Source organism: Carcharhinus amblyrhynchos, unplaced genomic scaffold, assembly GCF_965287045.1.
Source record: "Carcharhinus amblyrhynchos unplaced genomic scaffold, sCarAmb.v2.hapA scaffold_692, whole genome shotgun sequence".
NCBI lineage: Eukaryota > Metazoa > Chordata > Chondrichthyes > Carcharhiniformes > Carcharhinidae > Carcharhinus > Carcharhinus amblyrhynchos.
In genome coordinates, this window is record NW_027650432.1 from 65081 (window position 1) to 85353 (window position 20273).

The 20273-nt window shown below is 54.1% G+C and overlaps 1 protein-coding gene across 1 annotated transcript; it reads left to right on the top strand.

Annotated features, from left to right (window-relative positions):
- Positions 1–481: 481 nt before the first annotated feature.
- On the top strand, positions 482–20012 carry LOC145339831 (adenylosuccinate synthetase isozyme 2-like; the record flags this gene model as incomplete). Its single annotated transcript, XM_080184364.1, has 11 exons — positions 482–730; positions 2354–2456; positions 6815–6883; positions 8721–8771; positions 10641–10707; positions 10965–11072; positions 12142–12223; positions 15417–15543; positions 17918–18072; positions 18224–18348; positions 19915–20012. Coding segments are annotated over exons 1-11 (1234 nt in total), but the record flags the coding sequence as incomplete, so codon positions are not given.
- Positions 20013–20273: the final 261 nt, after the last annotated feature.

The window sequence follows — 20273 nt, forward strand, 5'->3', positions numbered from 1 at the left end:
GTGGGCGAAGTCTTTTTTTTTCGCTTTGGGAGAGGGCAGGTGATTTGGAGACGCTCCCTTGGAGGCGGATGAGGGGGGTGGCCTCTGCTTGATTGACAGCTCCCCTCCCAGGCAAAATAATCCACTGAAAAAGGACCATTTCGGGGTTTATTGCGGGATAGATAATTAACAGCAGCTTGGGGAAAAAATACATATATAATTGGGCGTCTTTTGATTAAAATTATCTTCGGTTGCCAGGAGAGACGGGGGAGGGGAGGGGAAAGGCCGCGCCTGCGCAGTGAGGGGAGGGCAGAAGGGGAATGGCAGCGCCTGCGCAGAGGGAAAGGATGGTGAAAAACGGCGCCTGCGCAGTGGGGCGGCTGGAGAAAGCCGGTGCCGGCACAATGGTATGCCGGCCCATGCGCAATGGGGCGGATGGGACAAGCCGGCGCCTGCGCAGAGGGAAAGGATGGAGCAAGCCTGCGCCTGCGCAGTGCGGCAGATGGCGCTGGTGCGGAATGGCGCGAGCGGCGGGAAACAGCGAAAGGACGGCCCACCGGCGGCCTCTCCGCCCAGCCCCAAGCGGCTGAGAGCGGCCGAGCGGGACGGAGAAAGTGGTGGCTGCGGCCCGGGCAGCCGGTCACTCGGTAACCTGGTGACGGTGGTGCTGGGCGCCCAGTGGGGGGACGAGGGTAAGGGGAAGGTGGTGGATCTGCTGGCGCAGGACGCCGAGCTGGTGTGCCGCTGCCAGGTGAGAGGGAGCTCATTAACAGTAATGTATGCAGTCTTATTATCATAATGAGGCAGGGCTGTCCAATGGGAATGTACGCCGCGTCTGATGTCACCCCCCCCGCTCAACATAATATATGTACTTGGCTATTGTGAAGTCACACACTTCGAGTAATATATGCCTTGGCTGTTGTGACGTCACTTTGCATAATATATGCAAAGCAGCTGCCCCTCCAGTCTAGACCATGGGCCATTGCATTGAAGGGTCCTGAGGCCAATTTTCTATTGGGGGGGATGGGAGGGGTCATCAAGTCAAGCCTTTGGGTCCAACCCTGTCAGACTGTATGCTGACTGTCACTCGCCGAGCTGGAGTGGAGGGAAATTGCGCCATGAGGAATTCCCCACAGTGTAGAAGAGGCCATTCAGCCCACCATGTCTGCACCCACTCTCTGTCAGATTATCTTAATCAGGCCCTTTCCTCCCATCCCCGTAACAGCACGGTGGCACCGTGGGTTAGCGCTGTCCCTTCACAGCTCCAGGGACCTGGGTTCGATTCCCGGCTCAGGTCACTGTCTGTGTGGAGTTTGCACATTCTCCTCGTGTCTGCGTGGGTTTTGTCCAGGTGCTCCGGTTTCCTCTCACAGTCCAAAGATGTGCAGGTTAGGTTGATTGGCCTTGCTAAGAAATTGCCCCTTAATGTCCAGAGTAGCAGCGGTTAGAGGGATTATCAGGTATAATATTGTAGGGATATGGGGGTAGGGCCTGGGTGGGATTGTGTTCAGCCCAGACTTGATGGGCCGAAGGGCCTCATTCTGCACTGTAGGGTTTCTATGATTCTATGTAACCCCACACAGATTTCCCCTGGCCAATCCACCTAACCTGCACACTTTTGGACACTGAGGGACAATTTAGCATGGCCAATCCACCCAACCTGCACATCTTTGGACACCGAGGGGCAATTTAACATGGCCAATCCACCCAACCTGCACATCTTTGGACACTAAGGGGCAATTTAACATGGCCAATCCACCCAACCTGCACATCTTTGGACACTAAGGGGCAATTTAACATGGCCAATCCACCCAACCTGCACATCTTTGGACACTAAGGGACAATTTGGCATCGCCAATCCACTCAACCTGCACATCTTTGGAGTGTGGGAGGGAACTGGAGCATCCGGAGGAAACCCACGCAGACATGGGGGGAGAACTTGCAGACTGTACACAGCTAGTGACCCAAGCCGGGAATCGAACCCAGGTCCCTGGTGCTGTGAGGCATCAAAGCAGCAGCTGGCCTGGGTAAGATGGTCTGTCAGACAGTCGGTGCACACTCGATGGGCTGAATGGCCTCCTTCTGCAGTGTTGGGATTGCATCCACAACTGTCCTGTGTCACCTGGCAGGCCCGAAACAGCGACAGAGTCCATCTCGTGGCTCACCTTTTGTTCCATGTGGGGACAGCCCTGGAGAAGTGGAAGGAAATACGCAGGGAAAGGGATTGGGGAGATTGAAGGGCGAAATGATTGGAGAGACTGAAGCGTGGGACTTGGGTCAAAGGTGCAAGTGAGTGGACCACTGCTTTGGGGAAGGTGGTGAAACTTGCCCGCATGTTTAACAAATTCCTCCTCCTATTCTGTTCCCTGCACAGGGTGGGAATAATGCCGGGCACACTGTCGTGGTGGATTCTGTGGAGTACGACTTCCACCTTTTACCCAGTGGAGTCATCAACAAGAACGCAACGTCCTTCATCGGTGAGTGTCCTTTTGCTGTTCCTTTGTACAGGAGTTGTGAGCGCGGAAAGGTTTGAGGTACACAAGAGACTTGGGAGTCCTAGTTCAGGTGGCACAGTGGGTTAGCACTGCTGCCTCACAGCACCAGGGACCCGGGTTCGATTCCCGGCCTCGGGTCACTGTCTGTGTGGAGACTGCATGTTCTGCCCGTGTCTGCATGGGTTTCCTCCAGGTGCTCCGGTTCCCCCCACAGTCCAACAAATGTGCTGGTTAGGTGCATTGGTCATGCTAAATTCTCCCTCAGTGTACCATAAGAACATAAGAAATGGGAGCAGGAGTAGGCCATCTAGCCCTTCGAGCCTGCCCCACCATTCAATAAGATCATGGCTGATCTGAAGTGGATCAGTTCCACTTTCCCACTTTGACCCCGTAACCCTTAATTCCCCTGTCTATCAAAAACCTATCTACCCGTGACTTAAATATATTTAGCGAGGCAGCCTCCACCACTTCAACGGGCAGAGAATTCCAGAGATTCACCACCCTTTGAGTGAAGAAGTTCCTCCTCAACTCCGTTCTAAAATCGCCCCCCCCTCCCCCACCTTATTTTGAGGCTGTGTCCTCTAGTCCTGCTGTCCTTTCTAACCAGGAAGAATCTCTCTACCTCTACCCTATCCATCCTCTTCATTATAAGTCTCTATAAGATCCCTCCTCAGCCTTCTAAACTCTAACAAGTGCAGGTCCAGTCTATTCAATTTCTCCTCATAAACCACCAATCTCTCCTCATAAGCCAGACATACCCGAACAGGTTATTGGGGAAAGCAGGATCAGGCTATTGGGTTGGATGATCAGCCATGATTGGCACAGTGGGTTAGCACTGCCGTCTCACAGTGCCAGGGACCTGGGTTCGATTCCCGGCCTCGGGTCATTGTCTGTGTGGAGTCTGCACGTTCTCCCCCTGTCTGCATGGGTTTCCTCCGGGTGCTGTGAACATAAGAAATAGGAGCAGGAGTAGGCCATCTAGCCCTTCGAGCCGGCCCTGCCATTCAGTAAGATCATGGCTGATCTGAAGTGGCTCAGTTCCACTTTCCCGCCCTCTCCCCATAACCCTTAATCCCCTCGCCTATCAAAAACCTATTAACCCGCGTCTTAAAAATATTTAGCGAGGTAGCCTCCACCACTTCAACGGGCAGAGAATTCCAGAGATTCACCACCCTTTGAGTGAAGAAGTTCCTCCTCAACTCCGATCTAAACTGCACCCCCCCCTTATCTTGAGGCTATGCCCTCTAGTCCTACTGTTCTGGTTTCCTCCCACAATCCAAAGATGTGCGGGTTAGGTGCATTAGCCATGCTAAATTGCCCCTTAGTGTCAGGGGTACTGGCTAGTGTAAGTGCATGGTGTTATGGGGATAGGGCCTGAGGGGATAGGGTGGGATTGTGGTCAGTGCAGACTCTGGCCGAATGGCCTTCTTTGGTACTGTACAATACTATGATTCTCTTAAGGTTAGCTTGCAGGAAGGCAAATGCAATGTTAACATTCATGTCGAGAGGGCTAGAATACAAGAGCAGGGATGTACTTCTGAGGCTGTATAAGGCTCTGGTCAGACCCCATTTAAGTTTTTTTTTAAGTTTATTTATTAGTGTCACAAGTAGGCTGACATTAACACCACAATGAAGTTACTGTGAAAGTACCCTAGTCGCCATACTCCTAGGCGCCTGTTTGGGTTACACCGAGGGAGAATTTAGCACGGCTAATGCACCCTAACCGGCACGTCTTTCGGACTATGGGAGGAAACCGGAGGAAACCCACGCAGACGTGGGGAGAATGTGCAGACTCCGCACAGACGGTGACCTAAGCCGGGAATCGAGCCCAAGCACTGTGAGGCAGCAGTGCTAACCACTGTGCCATCGTGCTGCCCCATTTGGATTGAGGAATTTTGGACCTGTATCTAAGGAAGGATGTGCTGGCCTTGGAGAGGGCCCAGAGGAGGTTCACCAGAATGATCCCGGGGGTGAAAGGCTTGATGTATGAGGAGTGTTTGAGGACTCTGGGTCTGTACGCGATGGAGTTTAGAAGGATGAGGGTTGGGGGGTGGTGGGTGATCTCATTGAAACTTCCAGAATACTGAAAGGCTTTGGATAGAGTGGACACGGGGAAGATGTTTCCATGAGTCGGAGAGACTGGGATCCGAGGGCACGGCCTCAGAGTGAAGGGATGGCCCTTTGGAACCGAGATGGGGAGGGATTTCTTCAGCCAGAGGTTAGGGGGTGAATCTGTGGAATTCATTGCCACAAAGGAGGCCAGGTCACTGAGTGTATTGGGGACAGAGATAGGTTCTTGATTGATTTGATTTATTATTGTCACGTGTTAACATACAGTGAAAAGTATTGTTTCTTGTGCACTATACAGACAAAGCATACCATTCATAGAGAAGGAAAGGAGTGCAGAATGTAGTGTTACAGTCACAGCTAGGGTGTAGAGAAAGATCAGCTTAATTATAAGGTAGGATCATTCAAAAGTCTGATGGCAGCAGGGAAGAAGCTGTTCTTGAGTCAGTTGATATGTTTCCTCAGACTTCTGTATCGTTTTCCCGACGGGTGAAGGTGGAAGAGAGAATGTCCGGGGCACGTGGGGGTCCTTGATTATGCCGGCTGCTTTTCCCCGAGGCAGCGGGAAGTGTAGACGGAGTCAATGGATGGGAGGCTGGTTTGTGTGATGGATTGGGCTGCATTCACAATCCTTCTGTAGTTCCTTGTGGTCTTGGGCAGAGCAGGAGCCCATACCAAGCTGTGATACAACCAGAAAGAATGCTTTCCATGGTGCATCTGTAAAAGTTGGTTTCCAATATACCTGAGCAGTAGGGGAGGAACACCCCCAGTGGGTGGGGGGGGGGAGCTTGGTGGGAAACAGACACAGGAACAGGCCACCGAGCTTCTTAAGCCCCTCCCTATCAATCAGATCACTGCGGCTGCTCTGTACCCTGACTCCATTGAGCCACCTTGGTCCGTAACCCTTAATACCTTTGCTAAACAAAAATCCCTGTTTCGGGAGCGTGAACGGTGTTCTAGATTTCCACTCCCCCTTGCGTGACGAAGTGCTTCCTGACACCACTCTGTTGGAGCTAAAAACATATTCAGAGACAGCCTTTGCGAGTGAAGGATTAGTTTATTCCATTCTTGTCAGTGAGGGGCTAAAGGAATCCATCATTTCTAAGGCTTCTTCAGTCTGTCTTACTCAATTGTGTACAGTCAGGATTTTTATAGGGCTCAACTTCTCATGAAGATAATTGTTTCTCTCTCGCACACCGGTAAATTATTTACATATGATACAAAGAGGTAGGCCTGAGACAACAACTATTTCATCATGTCCCATTGGTAATGTCGTAATCTTTCGTGGTGGATGGATGGAATGTCCGTTGAGACAATGGTCACTTAATCATGTCTTTATTACAGTTTCATTGCTGTGCTGTTGATAGGTACAGTGAAACATCCCCTTTCTCTGCGCTGACTGTTTCATGTATGTGCAGAGACAGCCAGTCTGCAGTGATTGTGCTGCTAATTTTCCTTCCCCCCCACTCCCACTCCCACCCCTACCTGACCTCAGTTCTCCTCTCCCACAGCTCCATAATCCAAAGTTGCCCGCTCCTGACAAACATGATCCGACTGGGATGAAGATGAGATCGGATCTAGAAACCCTTCAGTGCAGAAGAGGCCGTTCGGCCCATTGAGTCTGCACCAACTCTCTGTTGGAGCATCTTAGCCAGACCCTCTCCCCTCCCCTGTAACCCCACGTATTTACCCTGCTCTAATCCCCCTAACCCTATTTTCGTACACTAAGGTACAGTTTGGCATGGCCAATCCACCTAACCTGCACATCTTTGTACGCCACGGGATAATGTAGCATGGCCATTTCATCTAATCGGCACATCTTTGGACTGTGGGAGGAAACCCATGCAGACACGGGGAGAACGTGCAGACTCCACACAGAGAATCGAACCTGGGCCCCTGACACTGAGGAATTGACAATCTCTTCCGCCTCCTAAAAATGTGGTTTTCTGAATTAAACTGTGCGTTGGGGGTTTGAGTTGATTTCCGGGGAGGGCCCATTCCATCGCTGGAGCCTCACTGTCTGAAGGACTGCCCCTGCAGTGAGTTTTAGAGTGAGGGTGATGAGCGTTCCGGGGTGGAGGCCTTGTGGACCTCGGGGAAGGTTGCGGCGTGGCCCTGATGTGATGCTGTCTGGAGCTGGGAGCTACCCCGGCAGTCACCGTGCCTCACTCCACCGCGACCCGGTGTCTGCGGGAGAGGAATTCTGTGAGGAAGGGACTACCTGGACAGGGCTGTGGGGCAGCTGTTGACCGATGATGCTCTTGTGTTGCCAGGTAACGGGGTGGTCATTCACTTACCCGGACTGTTTGAAGAAGCAGAGAAGAACCTCCTCAGGGGCAAAGGTGAGAGTGCGGCGACTTTTAACCCAACTGGACGGGGCATGTTTGTACCAGAGGCTGGGCCGATAACATGGTGTTTCAGTGCATTCCGCCTGCGTGTGTGTACATGTAACCCCCTCCCTATCTCTGTAACCTCCTCCAGTCCCCTACCTACAGCCCCTCCCTATCTCTGTAACCTCCTCCAGTCCCCTACAGCCCCTCCTTATCTCTGTAACCTCCTCCAGTCCCCTACAGCCCCTCGCTATCTCTGTAACCTCCTACAGCCCCTACACCCCCTCCCAATCTCTGTAACCTCCTCCAGCCCCCTACACCCCCTCCCTATCTCTGTAACCTCCTCCAGCCCCCTACACCCCCTCCCTATCTCTGTAACCCCCCCTCCAGCCCCTACACCCCCTCCCTATCTCTGTAACCTCCTCCAGCCCCCTACACCCCCTCCCTATCTCTGTAACCTCCTCCAGCCCCCTACACCCCCCTCCCTATCTCTGTAACCTCCTCCAGCCCCCTACACCTCCTCCCTATCTCTGTAACCCCCCCTCCAGCCCCTACACCCCCTCCCTATCTCTGTAACCTCCTCCAGCCCCCTACACCCCCTCCCTATCTCTGTAACCTCCTCCAGCCCCCTACACCCCCCCTCCCTATCTCTGTAACCTCCTCCAGCCCCCTACACCCCCTCCCTATCTCTGTACCCCCCCTCCAGCCCCTACACCCCCTCCCTATCTCTGTAACCTCCTCCAGCCCCCTACACCCCCTCCCTATCTCTGTAACCTCCTCCAGCCCCCTACACCCCCCTCCCTATCTCTGTAACCTCCTCCAGCCCCCTACACCCCCTCCCTATCTCTGTAACCTCCTCCAGCCCCCTACACCCCCCTCCCTATCTCTGTAACCTCCTCCAGCCCCCTACACCCCCTCCCTATCTCTGTAACCTCCTCCAGCCCCCTACACCCCCTCCCTATCTCTGTAACCTCCTCCAGCCCCCTACACCCCCTCCCTATCTCTGTAACCTCCTCCAGCCCCCTACACCCCCTCCCTATCTCTGTAACCTCCTCCAGCCCCCTACACCCCCCTCCCTATCTCTGTAACCTCCTCCAGCCCCCTACACCCCCTCCCTATCTCTGTAACCCCCTCCAGCCCCTACACCCCCTCCCTATCTCTGTAACCCCCTCCAGCTACTGTAACTCTGTGAGACCGCTTCACTCTTCCAATTCTGGCCTCATTCGCACCCCCCCTGATTCCCATCGCTCCGTCACAGGCGCCCATGCCTTCAGATATCTAGGGGGCTCTTCAGCTCTGGAAAACCCTCCCTAAACCCTTTCATATGCCTCGCTGCCTGCCCCTGTCTCCCTGTCTGCTCTTGTCTCCCCCTCTCTCTCTCACCCTGTCGCCCCCCCCCGTCTCTCTCTCTCTCTTACCCTGTCCCCCCACCCCCCCCCGTCTCCCCCCCCACCTCTCTCTCTCTCTCTCTGTCCCCCCTCACTCTCTCTCTGTCCCCCCCCCTCTCTCTGTCCCCCCTCACTCGCTCTCTCTCTCTTTCTCTTTCTGTCCCCCCCGCCCCTCTCTCTCTCTCTCTCTCTCCCGCCTCCCCCCCCCTCCCGTTCCCCCCTCTCTTTTGCTCTGTCTCCCCCCTGTCATTCTGCATTGCTTTGCTCACACGTGCAGTTTCCCCATCTGCTCTCCTTTCTCTCTTGCGTTTCTCATTGACACAAGTGCAGGGGTGGTTTTGGGGATGGCGGGTGGGGGTGGAGGGGGGGGCGGTGGAAGGACAGCCTGTCTGAACGGCGCTGAGCGGGCGGGCGGTTTGTGTAATGCTTTTCCTAAATCAGCGTCTCCTGAATTTCCGCAGGTTTGGAAGGATGGGAGTCGAGGACGGTGATCTCGGACAGAGCCCACATCGGTAAGTTGGTATCGTGGTGTTTGTGAATGAGTGGGTGAGAGGCGTGGTACAGGGGATTTGCTCCCTGCAGGTGGGGGGAGGGCTCCACAAAGCCCACCGAGGGGCAGGCCTTTCGGACAAGTGCACAATATTCTCCCTCCCGCGACCTTGTTTGTGTTTTCCGTATTTGTGGGCCGGTGCGTCTCAGAGTTTGTCCCTTTGTCTGTATATACCGTGTCACCCACTTCCTCCACGTGTTACCTATTTGTCGTGACTGACTGGTAGATTGGGCAGATAGGGTATAATGTTGGGGAATTGGGAAATTGTCTGTCTCTGGTCGTTTGCCAAGACTTAACTTTTGAGTGATGCTGGGAAAAAAAAAGAGACATCCCGTCAAAGTTTCTCACCTTGCACTCATCAGGACAGGTTCGCCAGAATCTCAAAGGGAACAACAATTTGTACTGCACAGGAGGAGAGCACTGATCAGTTTGACAGCCAGCTGCTTGCCGACCGATTCCTTTTCTACAGCGCCTAAGCTGCAGGCATCTTGGAAGACACCTGCGCTAAATAGCCCCTAAGTAAGAGTTTGACGTTCCAAGCTTGACTGTGGCAGTAAAGGATCCCCGTAGGAACCTCATGGCATGAGAGAGTGGAGGAGAATATGGGACTCGCTCCCACGGGGGCGGGGAGGCGGTCGATAGTGTCGATACATTTCATAGAATCCATACAGTGCAGGAGGAGGCCATTCAGCCCATCAAGTCTGCACCGACCACACTCCAACCCAGATGCTATCTCTGTAGCCCCATGTATTTACCCTGCTAATCTTCCTGATACTAATGGGCAATTTAGCACGGCCAAACCACCTAACCTACACATCTTTGGACACTAAGGGACAATTTAGCATGGCCAATCCACCTAACCTGCACATCTTTGGACACTAAGGGACAATTTAGCATGGCCAATCCACCTAACCTACACATCTTTGGACGCTAAGGGGCAACTTAGCATGGCCAATCCACCTAACCTACACATCTTTGGACACTAAGGGGCAATTTAGCATGGCCAATCCACCTAACCTACACATCTTTGGACGCTAAGGGGCAACTTAGCATGGCCAATCCACCTAACCTACACATCTTTGGACACTAAGGGACAATTTAGCATGGCCAATCCACCTAACCTACACATCTTTGGACACTAAGGGGCAATTTAGCATGGCCAATCCACCTAACCTGCACATCTTTGGACACTAAGGGACAATTTAGCATGGCCAATCCACCCAACCTGTACATCTTTGGACACTAAGGGGCAATTTAGCATGGCCAATCCACCCAACCTGTACATCTTTGGACACTAAGGGGCAATTTAGCATGGCCAATCCACCCAACCTGTACATCTTTGGACACTAATGGGTAATTTAGCATGGCCAATCCACCTAACCTACACATCTTTGGACACTAAGGGGCAATTTAGCATGGCCAATCCCCCTAACCTACACATCTTTGGACGCTAAGGGGCAATTTAGCATGGCCAATCCACCTAACCTACACATCTTTGGACGCTAAGGGGCAATTTAGCATGGCCAGTCCACCCAACCTGTACATCTTCCGGACTGTGGGAGGAAATCCACACAGACACGGTGGGGAGAACGTGCAGACCCCGCGCAGACAGTGACCCGAGGCCGGGAATCGAACCCGGCTCCCGTTTGTGGGCGGGGCGAGCTGGGTAAACGCACGAGGTGGGGGAGAGAGAGAGACAGAGAGAGAGAGAGAGTGGCTGAGGGAGGATCGTGCGGAGCCGGAGCACCAGCACGGAGCAGCCGGGCCGAACGGCCTGCGCCTGGGCATTCTGGGTAATCAGTGTTGTTGACCGTTTTGCTCTTATTTCTAGTGTTTGACTTCCACCAGGCTGTTGACGGTGTTCAGGAACAGCAGCGGCAAGAACAGGCAGGCCACAAGTGAGTGCGCGAGACGTCCAGAGCCACCATCCCCGACAACCAGAGGCGGGGGGGGGGGGGAGACGGTGGCGGTGTTGTGGGGGGGGGAGGGGCGGGGGTACAGGTCGCGATGACTCTCGGGCCGACAGGGTGCTGGACCTCAAGAGGTGGCCAGCCTTTCTCCAGCCTCCTTCTAACCTTCTCTCTCTCTCTCTCTCTCTCTCTTCCCCCACCTCTCCTTTTTTTTTTGTTTTTGGCTGTCGCTCTTTCGCGCTCAGCCTGGGGACCACCAGGAAGGGGATCGGGCCTGTGTACGCCTCGAAAGCCTCTCGCACCGGCCTCCGTATCTGTGACCTACTGTCAGACTTCGAGGAGTTCTCAAAGCGGTAAGTTTGGTGGGGGTCGGGGCTGGCGGGAGGAGGGGGTGAGCCGTACGGGGGCCACGTGTGCGCCTCAGGTGCGCGGGGTTAGGTTAATTGGCCAGGCTGAAATTGTCCCTCAGTGTCCAGGGACGCTCGGGTTAGAGGGATTAGTGGGTATAATATGTAGGGATGTGGGGGTAGGACCTGGGTGGGATGGTGGTCGGCGCAGACTCGATGGGCCGAAGGGCCTCCTTCTGCCCTGTAGGGTTTCTATGATTCAAAGCAGCGGCTGCCGTCTCCACAGCCCACCCTGCCCGCTTCCCCACCCTGTGCACCCCTGGTTCAGAGGTATCTGAAAGAGCTGTGTTAGCTCCTTGCGTGGCTGGAGGGTGAATCTCCCGCAATAAAGCTCTCTCGAAGTGTTTCCCAATGTTTTACTATATTCAGAGCGCTGTGTAAAGCAAGTTGTTCAAATGTGATGCATGTCTTCCTCTCTCTCCTTCCTCCTCCCTCCCCTTCTCTCTCTCTCTCTCTCTCTCTCCCCCCCTTCTCTCTCACTGGCTCCCTGCTTTTCTCTCTCTCTCTATCTCTCTCTCTCTCGCTCTCTCACTCCCTCTTCTCTCTCTCTCACTCCCCTCCCTTCTTTCTCTCTCTCTCTTGCTCTCCCCCTTCTCTCTCTCTCTCGCTCCCCCCTTTCTCTCTCTCTCTCTCGCTCACCATCGCTTCCCCCCTTCTCTCTGTCTCTCTCCCCCCCCGCTTGATCTTCTGCATTTCTCTCTCTGTCTCCCTCATTCCCCCTTTCTCTTCATCTCTCTCCCTCACCCCCTTCTCGTTCCCTCTCTCTCTCTCTCTCGCTCCCCCCTTCTCTATCTCACCTTCTGTCTCTCTCCCTCGCTCCCCCTTTCTCTCTCCCTTGCTCTTTCCCTTGCTCCCTTGCTTTCTCTCTCTGACTCTCTCTCTCTCGCTCCCCCCTTCTCTCTCTTTCTCCCCTTCTGTCTCTCTCTCTTGCCCCCCCTTTCTCTTTCTCCCCTCCTCTCTGTCTCTCCCCTCTTTCTCTCTCTCTCTCTCTCTCTCTCCCCCCCACCTCCTGCAGTTTTCAAGTGCTTGCCAATCAGTATAAGGCCATGTACCCGATGTTGAACATCGATATTGTAGGTGAACTGGAGAAACTGAAGGTAAGAGGGATGTGTGGGATGTGGGAGCCGTACCAAGCTGTGACACATCTGGAAAGGATGCTTCCTATGGTGCGTCTGTCATAGCGGACATGCCGAATTTCCTTAGTCTCCTGAGGGGGAAAAAGAAGGCCTCACCACCACCCCCCACACAACATTATATCCTGACTTTTATACTCTATACCCCTGTCAACGAAGGAGAACATTCCATATACCTCCTTCACAACCTTGTGCAGCACGGTGGCACAGTGGGGTTAGCACTGCTGCCTCACAGCACCAGAGTCCCCGGGTTCGATTCCAGCCTCGGGTCACTGTCTGTGCGGAGTCTGCACGTTCTCCCCGTGTCTGCGTGGGTTTCCTCTGGTCTCCTCCCACAGTCTGAAAGACGTGCTGGTTAGGGTGCTAAATTCTCCCTCGGTGTCACCCGAACAGGTGCCGGAGTGCGGCGACTAGGGGATTTGCACAGCAACTTCATTGCAGTGTTAATGTAAGCCGACTTGTGACACTAATAAATAAAAATAAACCTGTATTGCTGCCTTTAGGCACCTGTGCACAAGACTAAGATCTCTCACTTCATCTACCTCTCAGTATATCTCCGCTTATTGAGTATTGTTTATAACTGTGTGACCTCCCTGAATGCATTACCTCATCTTAAAAGCAATCTTTGTCCCCCCCTCCACCAACCCATCACTATCTTTTTGCAGATTATAGCTGTCTTTTACGCTATTCACTACTTGGCCAATCTTCGTGTTGTCTGCAAATCGTCCAGTCCTGCCCCCCCCCCCCACCTCACCTTCATGTCCAATTGTTCATATCACAGAATCCCTACAGTGCAGAAAGGAGGCCATTCAGCCCATCGAGTCTCCGACAGAGCATCTTACCCAAGCCCATCCTCCCTGCCCTATCCCCTGTAAACCCACACGTATTTTTTTTATTCCTTCCTGGGACATGGGTATCACTGGCTGGGCCAGCATTTATTGCCCCTAGTTGCCCCTTGGAGGGGCAGTTGAGAGTCAACCACATTGCTGTGGCTCTAGGAGTCACATGTAGGCCAGACCGGGGTGAGGACGGCAGATTTCCTTCCGTAAAGGGAACCGGATGGGTTTTCCCACAATGGGTCATCAGTAGATTCTTAATCCCAGATATTTTTTATTGAATTCAAATTCCACCGTCTGCCGTGGTGGGATTCGAACCCGGGTTCCCCCAGAACATTAGCTGAGTCCAGCAATAATACCACTAGGCCATCGCCTCCCCGCTAATTCCCTTCCCCCAAACTACACATATCTAAACATTTGATGGGATTTCCTGGGAGAATATTTCCTCCGGATATTTGAAAACGAGAGAGGAGGGGAATGTTTCATCTTAAACCTTGAGCCTGGCCCCTTGGAACAGAAGTGAGTTGCCCCATAACAGCCTACCGGAACACTCCATCCCAAGAGGAGAGTAATGGCCCAAAGGCTTCGACAAAGGGTCAACTGGACTCGAAATGTGAACTCTTTTCCCTCCCCACAGACGCTGCCAGACCCGCTGAGATTTTCCAGCGTTCTGTCTTTTAGAACATAGAACATAGAACATTACAGCGCAGAACAGGCCCTTCGGCCCACGATGTTGTGCCGACCAGTTAAAAAAAACAACAACAATGACCCACTAACCTAAACCAATCCCTTTTCGTCCATAAACCTGTCCACAGACCTCTTAAACGCCCCCAAACTAGGCGCATTTACAACTGCAGCAGGCAGGGCATTCCAATCCCTCACCACCCTCTGGGTAAAGAACCTACCCCTGACATCTGTCCTATAACTACCCCCCCTTAGTTTAAAGCCATGCCCCCTCGTGCTAGATTTTTCCATCAGAGGAAAAAGGCTATCACTATCCACCCTATCTAAACCTCTAATCATCTTATATGTTTCAATAAGATCCCCTCTTAGCCGCCTTCTTTCTAGCGAAAACAACCCCAAATCCCTCAGCCTCTCCTCATAGGATCTCCCCTCCATACCAGGCAACATCCTGGTAAACCTCCTCTGCACCCTCTCCAAAGCCTCCACATCCTTCCTGTAATGTGGGGACCAGAACTGCACACAGTACTCCAAGTGCGGCCGCACCAGAGTTGTGTACAGTTGCAACATAACACTACGACTCCTAAATTCAATCCCCCCACCAATAAACGCCAAGACACCGCACGCCCTCCCAACAACCCCATCTTTTTGGTAGAGGGATTGCGTTTCGGAGCCGTGAGGTCATGTCGCAGCTGTACAAAACCCTGGTGCGGCCGCACTTGGGAGTATTGCGTCCAGTTCTGGTCACCACGTTAGAGGAAGGACGTGGAGGCGTTGGAAAGGGTGCAGAGGAGGTTTACCAGGATGTTGCCTGGTATGGTGGGAAGGTCCTATGAGGAAAGGCTGAGGGACTTGAGGATGTTTTCGTTAGGGAGAAGAAGGTTAAGAGGTGACTTAATAGAGGCATACAAGATGATCAGATAGGGTGGACAGTGAGAGCCTTTTTCCTCGGATGGAGATCCGAGGGGACATAGCTTTAAATTGAGGGGTGATAGATATAGGACAGATGTCAGAGGTAGGTTCTTTACTCAGAGGGCGTGGAATGCCCTGCCTGCAACAGTAGTGGACTCGCCAACATTAACGGCATTTAAATGGTCATTGGATAAACATATGGATGATACTGGAATAGTGTAGGTGAAATGGGCTTTAGATTGGTTTCACAGGTCGGCGCAACATGGAGGGCTGAAGGGTCTGTACCGCGCTGTAATGTTCTATGTTCTGTGTTTCAAATTCCTGCTTCCGCTGTAATTTGCTTTTTTTATAGGATGCAGCTGTGGGTGGGGGTAGCACTGTTTGGAGGTGGTTCGGGGGTTGATGGCGGATAATTTAGCGGCACAGCGGGTTAGCGCTGCCGCCTCGCAGTGCCAGGGACCCGGGTTCGATTCCCCGTCACCGTCTGGGAGGAGTTTGCACGTTCTCCCCGTGTCTGCGTGGGTTTCCTCCGGGTGCTCCGGTTTCCTCCCACAGTCCGAAAGACGTGCTGGGTCAGGGTGCTAAATTCTCCCCCAGTGTCACCCGGAGTGTGGCGAATTTCACAATAACTTCATTGCGGTGTTTAACGGAAGCCGACTTGTGACGCTAATAAATAAACTTCAGACTTCAGCACACACCCACGCCCCACTCCCCCGTCTCCTCCGCAGGGCTACGCAGAGCGTGTCCGTCCGCTGGTGAAAGATGGCGTCTATTTCATGTACAGAGCACTCCACGGGCCGCCCAAGAAGATTCTGGTGGAAGGAGCCAACGCTACGCTGCTGGACATCGATTTCGGTAAGAGAGCGGGGAGGGGTGGTTTGTTTGGGAGGGACGGTGTGAAAGCGTCTGGGGTTAGGAGCGGCGCTTAACTGTTCCCGGGCAGCACAGTGGGTCAGCAGTGCTGCCTCACAGCGCCGGGGGCCCAGGTTCGATTCCCGGCTTGGGTCGCTGTCTGTGTGTGTGGGGTGGGGGGGGGGCTGCACATCCTCCCCGTGTCAGTAAGGCGTTTGACAAGGTCCCTCATGGTAGGCTGATAGAAAAGGTGAAGGCTCATGGGATACAAGGCCAGGTATGTAGATGGGTGGAGAACTGGCTTGGGAGGAGGAGACAGCGAGTAGTAGTGGAAGGCTCCTTTTCCAATTGGAGGTCTGTCACCAGTGGTGTGCCGCAGGGCTCGGTACTAGGACCTCTTCTGTTTGTGGTATATATTAATGACTTGGAAGAGGGGTAGGTGGTGTGATCAGCAAATTTGCTGATGACACTAAGATGGTTGGATTGGCGGGTACTGAGGAGCAGTGCCTGGCAATGCAACAGGACATAGACAGGCTGGTAGATTGGGCAGATAGATGGCAAATGGAATTTAATCCGGAGAAATGCGAGGTGATGCACTTTGGCCGGAATAATGTGGAGGGGAGTTATACGATAAAAGGTAGAACTATCCGGAGTATAGATACGCAGAGAGACCTGGGGGTGCAAGTGCACAAGTCCCTGAAGGTGTCGGTGCAGGTGCAGAATGTGATGAGGAAAGCGTATGGTATGTTAGCCTTCATAGGAAGGGGTATAGAATATAAGAGTAGGAGTCTGATGTTGCAGTTGTATAGAACGTTGGTTAGGCCTCACTTGGAGTACTGCGTCCAGTTCTGGTCGCCGTACTACCGGAAGGATGTAGAGATCCTGGAGAGAGTGCAGAGGAGATTTACCAGGATGCTGCCTGGTATGGAAGGGCTGTCTTACGAGGAAAGATTGAATGAACTTGGGCTGTTTTCCCTTGAGAGACGTCGGCTGAGGGGGGATCTAATAGAGGTTTATAAGATTATGAAGGGGATAGATAGAGTAAATGGTGGTAAGCTTTTTCCGCTATTAGAAATGGATAGAACGAGGGGTCACGGGCTTAGGGTGAGGGGGGCTAGGTATAAGACAAATATTAGAGGGCAGTTTTTCACGCAAAGGGTAGTGGGGGTATGGAATGCACTGCCGAGTAAGGTGGTGGAAGCAGGCACGCTAGGGTTGTTTAAGAGTCACTTAGACAGCCACATGAGCGGGCTACATATAGGGGGATATAGTAGACCTTACTAAACATTGTAGGCTTGGGAATACGTTTTGCCTCAGGGATGTTACAGTCTTTGTCTGTTTAATAATGAATTTTTTGTCTCCACAGGCATTTAAGTCCAGCAAGGGGCATGCATGCGGCAGGTTGTAGTGGGCTGCTCTTGGACGTTGCTTCAGGAGTTGCCTATTGCTTCTTGTCGTTAGTGTGCTTAAACTGGACCATCTCGAGGGCAACATGACAGCTCAGAGACTATCTCTGTTGCTGTGCGGACACATGGATTTGGGCCTGTGTCTGTGGGAGTTTGCATGTTCTCCCCGTGGTTGCGTGGGTTTCCTCCGGGTGCTCCGGTTTCCTCCCACATCCCCAAAGATGCGCTTTTAGGCTGATTGATTGGGTACTAAATTGTCCCTAAATTGGACCTCCCTGATCCTCGCACATTAGGCGTAGACTAAAATCATGAATAGGTCACTGAGACAGTGGGACGGCGGCGCGGGCTCGTTGGGCCGAAGGGCCTGTTTCCCGTGCTGTGTTGTTCTTTGTTCTTTGTTCTTTGTTTGTTCTTTGTGTCTGCGTGGGTTTCCTCCCACAGTCCGAAAGACGTGCAGGTTGGGTGCATTGGCCGTGCTAAATTGCCCCTTTAGTGCCAGGCCGATTTAGCAGGGTGAACATGTGGGGGTTAAGGGGCAGGGCCTGGCTGGGTGGGATTGTGGTTGGTGTGGACTCGTGGGTTGAATGGCCCCCTTTTTTTTTTGCAGTGTAGGGATTCAACTAGAGCAGTCCCTCTGTACTGTTTTTTCCGCCCCCCAATTGTGCACTCGTGTGAGAGAACGCCCCTGCGTGTGTGCGCACGTATGTCAGACTGTGCACATGCATTCACGCGCGGGCAAGCGCGTGTGTACGTGTGAGAGGCAGTGTGTGCATGAGGGGGGGATCGCTCCAGTTCAAAAGCTGTGTGAGCGTGAGCAGTGGTCGATGATTAAGTTGTGATGTTAGAGGCGGGGTGGGGGGTGGGGGGGTGGGGGGGGGGGGTGTAGAATGTGAACCCTCTGGAGTTTGTGTACTAATGATTTCACCACCGCCCCCCCCCCTCTCTCTGCTGTTGTCAATATCCTGTTCCAGGTACCTATCCCTTTGTGACGTCCTCGAACTGCACAGTGGGGGGGGTGTGTACGGGGCTGGGGATCCCCCCCCACAACATTGGCGAGGTGTACGGAGTCGTGAAGGCCTATACCACCCGGGTGGGAGTGGGGGCCTTCCCCACGGAGCAGACTAACGTGAGTACGCTTCCCCCTAACACGACACAATTACCAACCCACCCCCCCCCCCCGCGTGCCTCGCTGCGTCCATGTGAGTAATGGGTGTCTGATCATTTACTCTCTGCCCCACCCCCACCCCCTCATGTGCGTTGCCTCTTGTTTCCCCCAGGAGCTGGGTGATTTGCTGCAGAGACAGGGGAGGGAATTTGGCGTTACGACGGGCCGGAGGAGGCGATGTGGCTGGCTGGATCTGGTGCTGGTGAAATACGCACACATGATTAATGGATTCACGGCGTGAGTACTCGGAGGAGTGGGGCAGTCCGCCGCTAACAGACCTGCATTGTGTTCAGCTCCCTTCTCTCCTTCCCCCCACCGTCCCCCATCTCTGTGCCTCTCCTTACATTGTATCCTCCCTATCTCTGTAACCTCCTCCAGCTCCCTCCCTATCTCTGTAACCTCCTCCAGCTCCCTCCCTATCTCTGTAACCTCCTCCAGCTCCCTCCCTATCTCTGTAACCTCCTCCAGCCCCCTCCCTATCTCTGTAACCTCCTCCAGCCTCTACACCCCCTCCCTATCTCTGTAACCTCCTCCAGCCTCTACACCCCCTCCCTATCTCTGTAACCTCCTCCAGCCTCTACACCCCCTCCCTATCTCTGTAACCTCCTCCAGCCTCTACACCCCCTCCCTATCTCTGTAACCTCCTCCAGCTCCCTCCCTATCTCTGTAACCTCCTCCAGCCCCTACACCCCCTCCCTATCTCTGTAACCTCCTCCAGTCCCTACAAGCCCCCTCCCTATCTCTGTAACCCCCTCCAGCCCCCTACACCCCCTCCCTATCTCTGTAACCTCCTCCAGCTCCCTCCCTATCTCTGTAACCTCCTCCAGTCCCTACACGCCCCCTCCCTATCTCTGTAACCTCCTCCAGCCCCTACACCCCCTCCTATCTCTGTAACCTGCTCCAGCCCCTACACCCCCTCCCTATCTCTGTAACCTCCTCCAGCCCCCTCCCTATCTCTGTAACCTCCTCCAGCCCCCTCCCTATCTCTGTAACCTCCTCCAGCCCCCTCCCTATCTCTGTAACCTCCTCCAGCCCCCTCCCTATCTCTGTAACCTCCTCCAGCCCCCTCCCTATCTCTGTAACCTCCTCCAGCCCCCTCCCTATCTCTGTAACCTCCTCCAGCCCCCTCCCTATCTCTGTAACCTCCTCCAGCCCCCTCCCTATCTCTGTAACCTCCTCCAGCCCCCTCCCTATCTCTGTAACCTCCTCCAGCCCCCTCCCTATCTCTGTAACCTCCTCCAGCCCCCTCCCTATCTCTGTAACCTCCTCCAGCCCCCTCCCTATCTCTGTAACCTCCTCCAGCTCCCTCCCTATCTCTGTAACCTCCTCCAGCCCCCTCCCTATCTCTGTAACCTCCTCCAGCCCCCTCCCTATCTCTGTAACCCCCTCCAGCCCCCTACACCCCCTCCAAGATCTCTGCGCCCCTCCAATTCCGGCCTCTTGAGCACCCCCCGATTCCCATCGCTCCGCCATTGGCGACCGTGCCTTCAGCTGCCCTGGTGGAGGGGGGGCCCAAAGCTCTGGAATTCCGTCCCCAAGTCTGTCCACCCCTCTCTCTCCCCCTCTCCCCCTCTCTCTGTCTCCTCCTTTTAAGACGTTCCTTCACACTGACCTCTGTGACTGAGGTTGTGGCCGCCTGTCCCTCAGTATCTCCCCGAGGGATTTCGGATCCAGTTTAGCCGAATGTTCCTGGGAAGTGCTTTGGGAATGAGGAGGCTGAGTGGGCTTTGCCGGGGTGAGGGTGAGTGAGAGTGAACCTTGTCTCCTCGTGTTTATCCGCCCCTCCCCACCTCCTCCCTGCAGACTGGCTCTCACCAAACTGGACATTCTGGACACTCTGGACGAAATCAAGATTGGCATCGGCTACAGACTAGAGGGGAAAACCATTCCGCACTTCCCAGGCAAGGCTGAGAGCTCGTGTGTGTGTGTGTGTGTGTGTTGGGGGGGGTGCTGGGGGAGCAGTGGGCGGGCAGGGGGCCAGGGGGACGGCAGGCAGGGGGTTGGTGGGGGGGGGGGGCAGCAGGGGACCGGGGTGGAGTGGTGGGTGGGTGGGGGGCTGGTTGGGCAGCGGGGGGGGGGGAGGGGGAGGGGGAGGGGAGGGGGAGGGGGAGGGGAGGGGGAGTGGGGAGGGGAGGGGAGGGGGAGGGGAGGGGGAGTGGGGA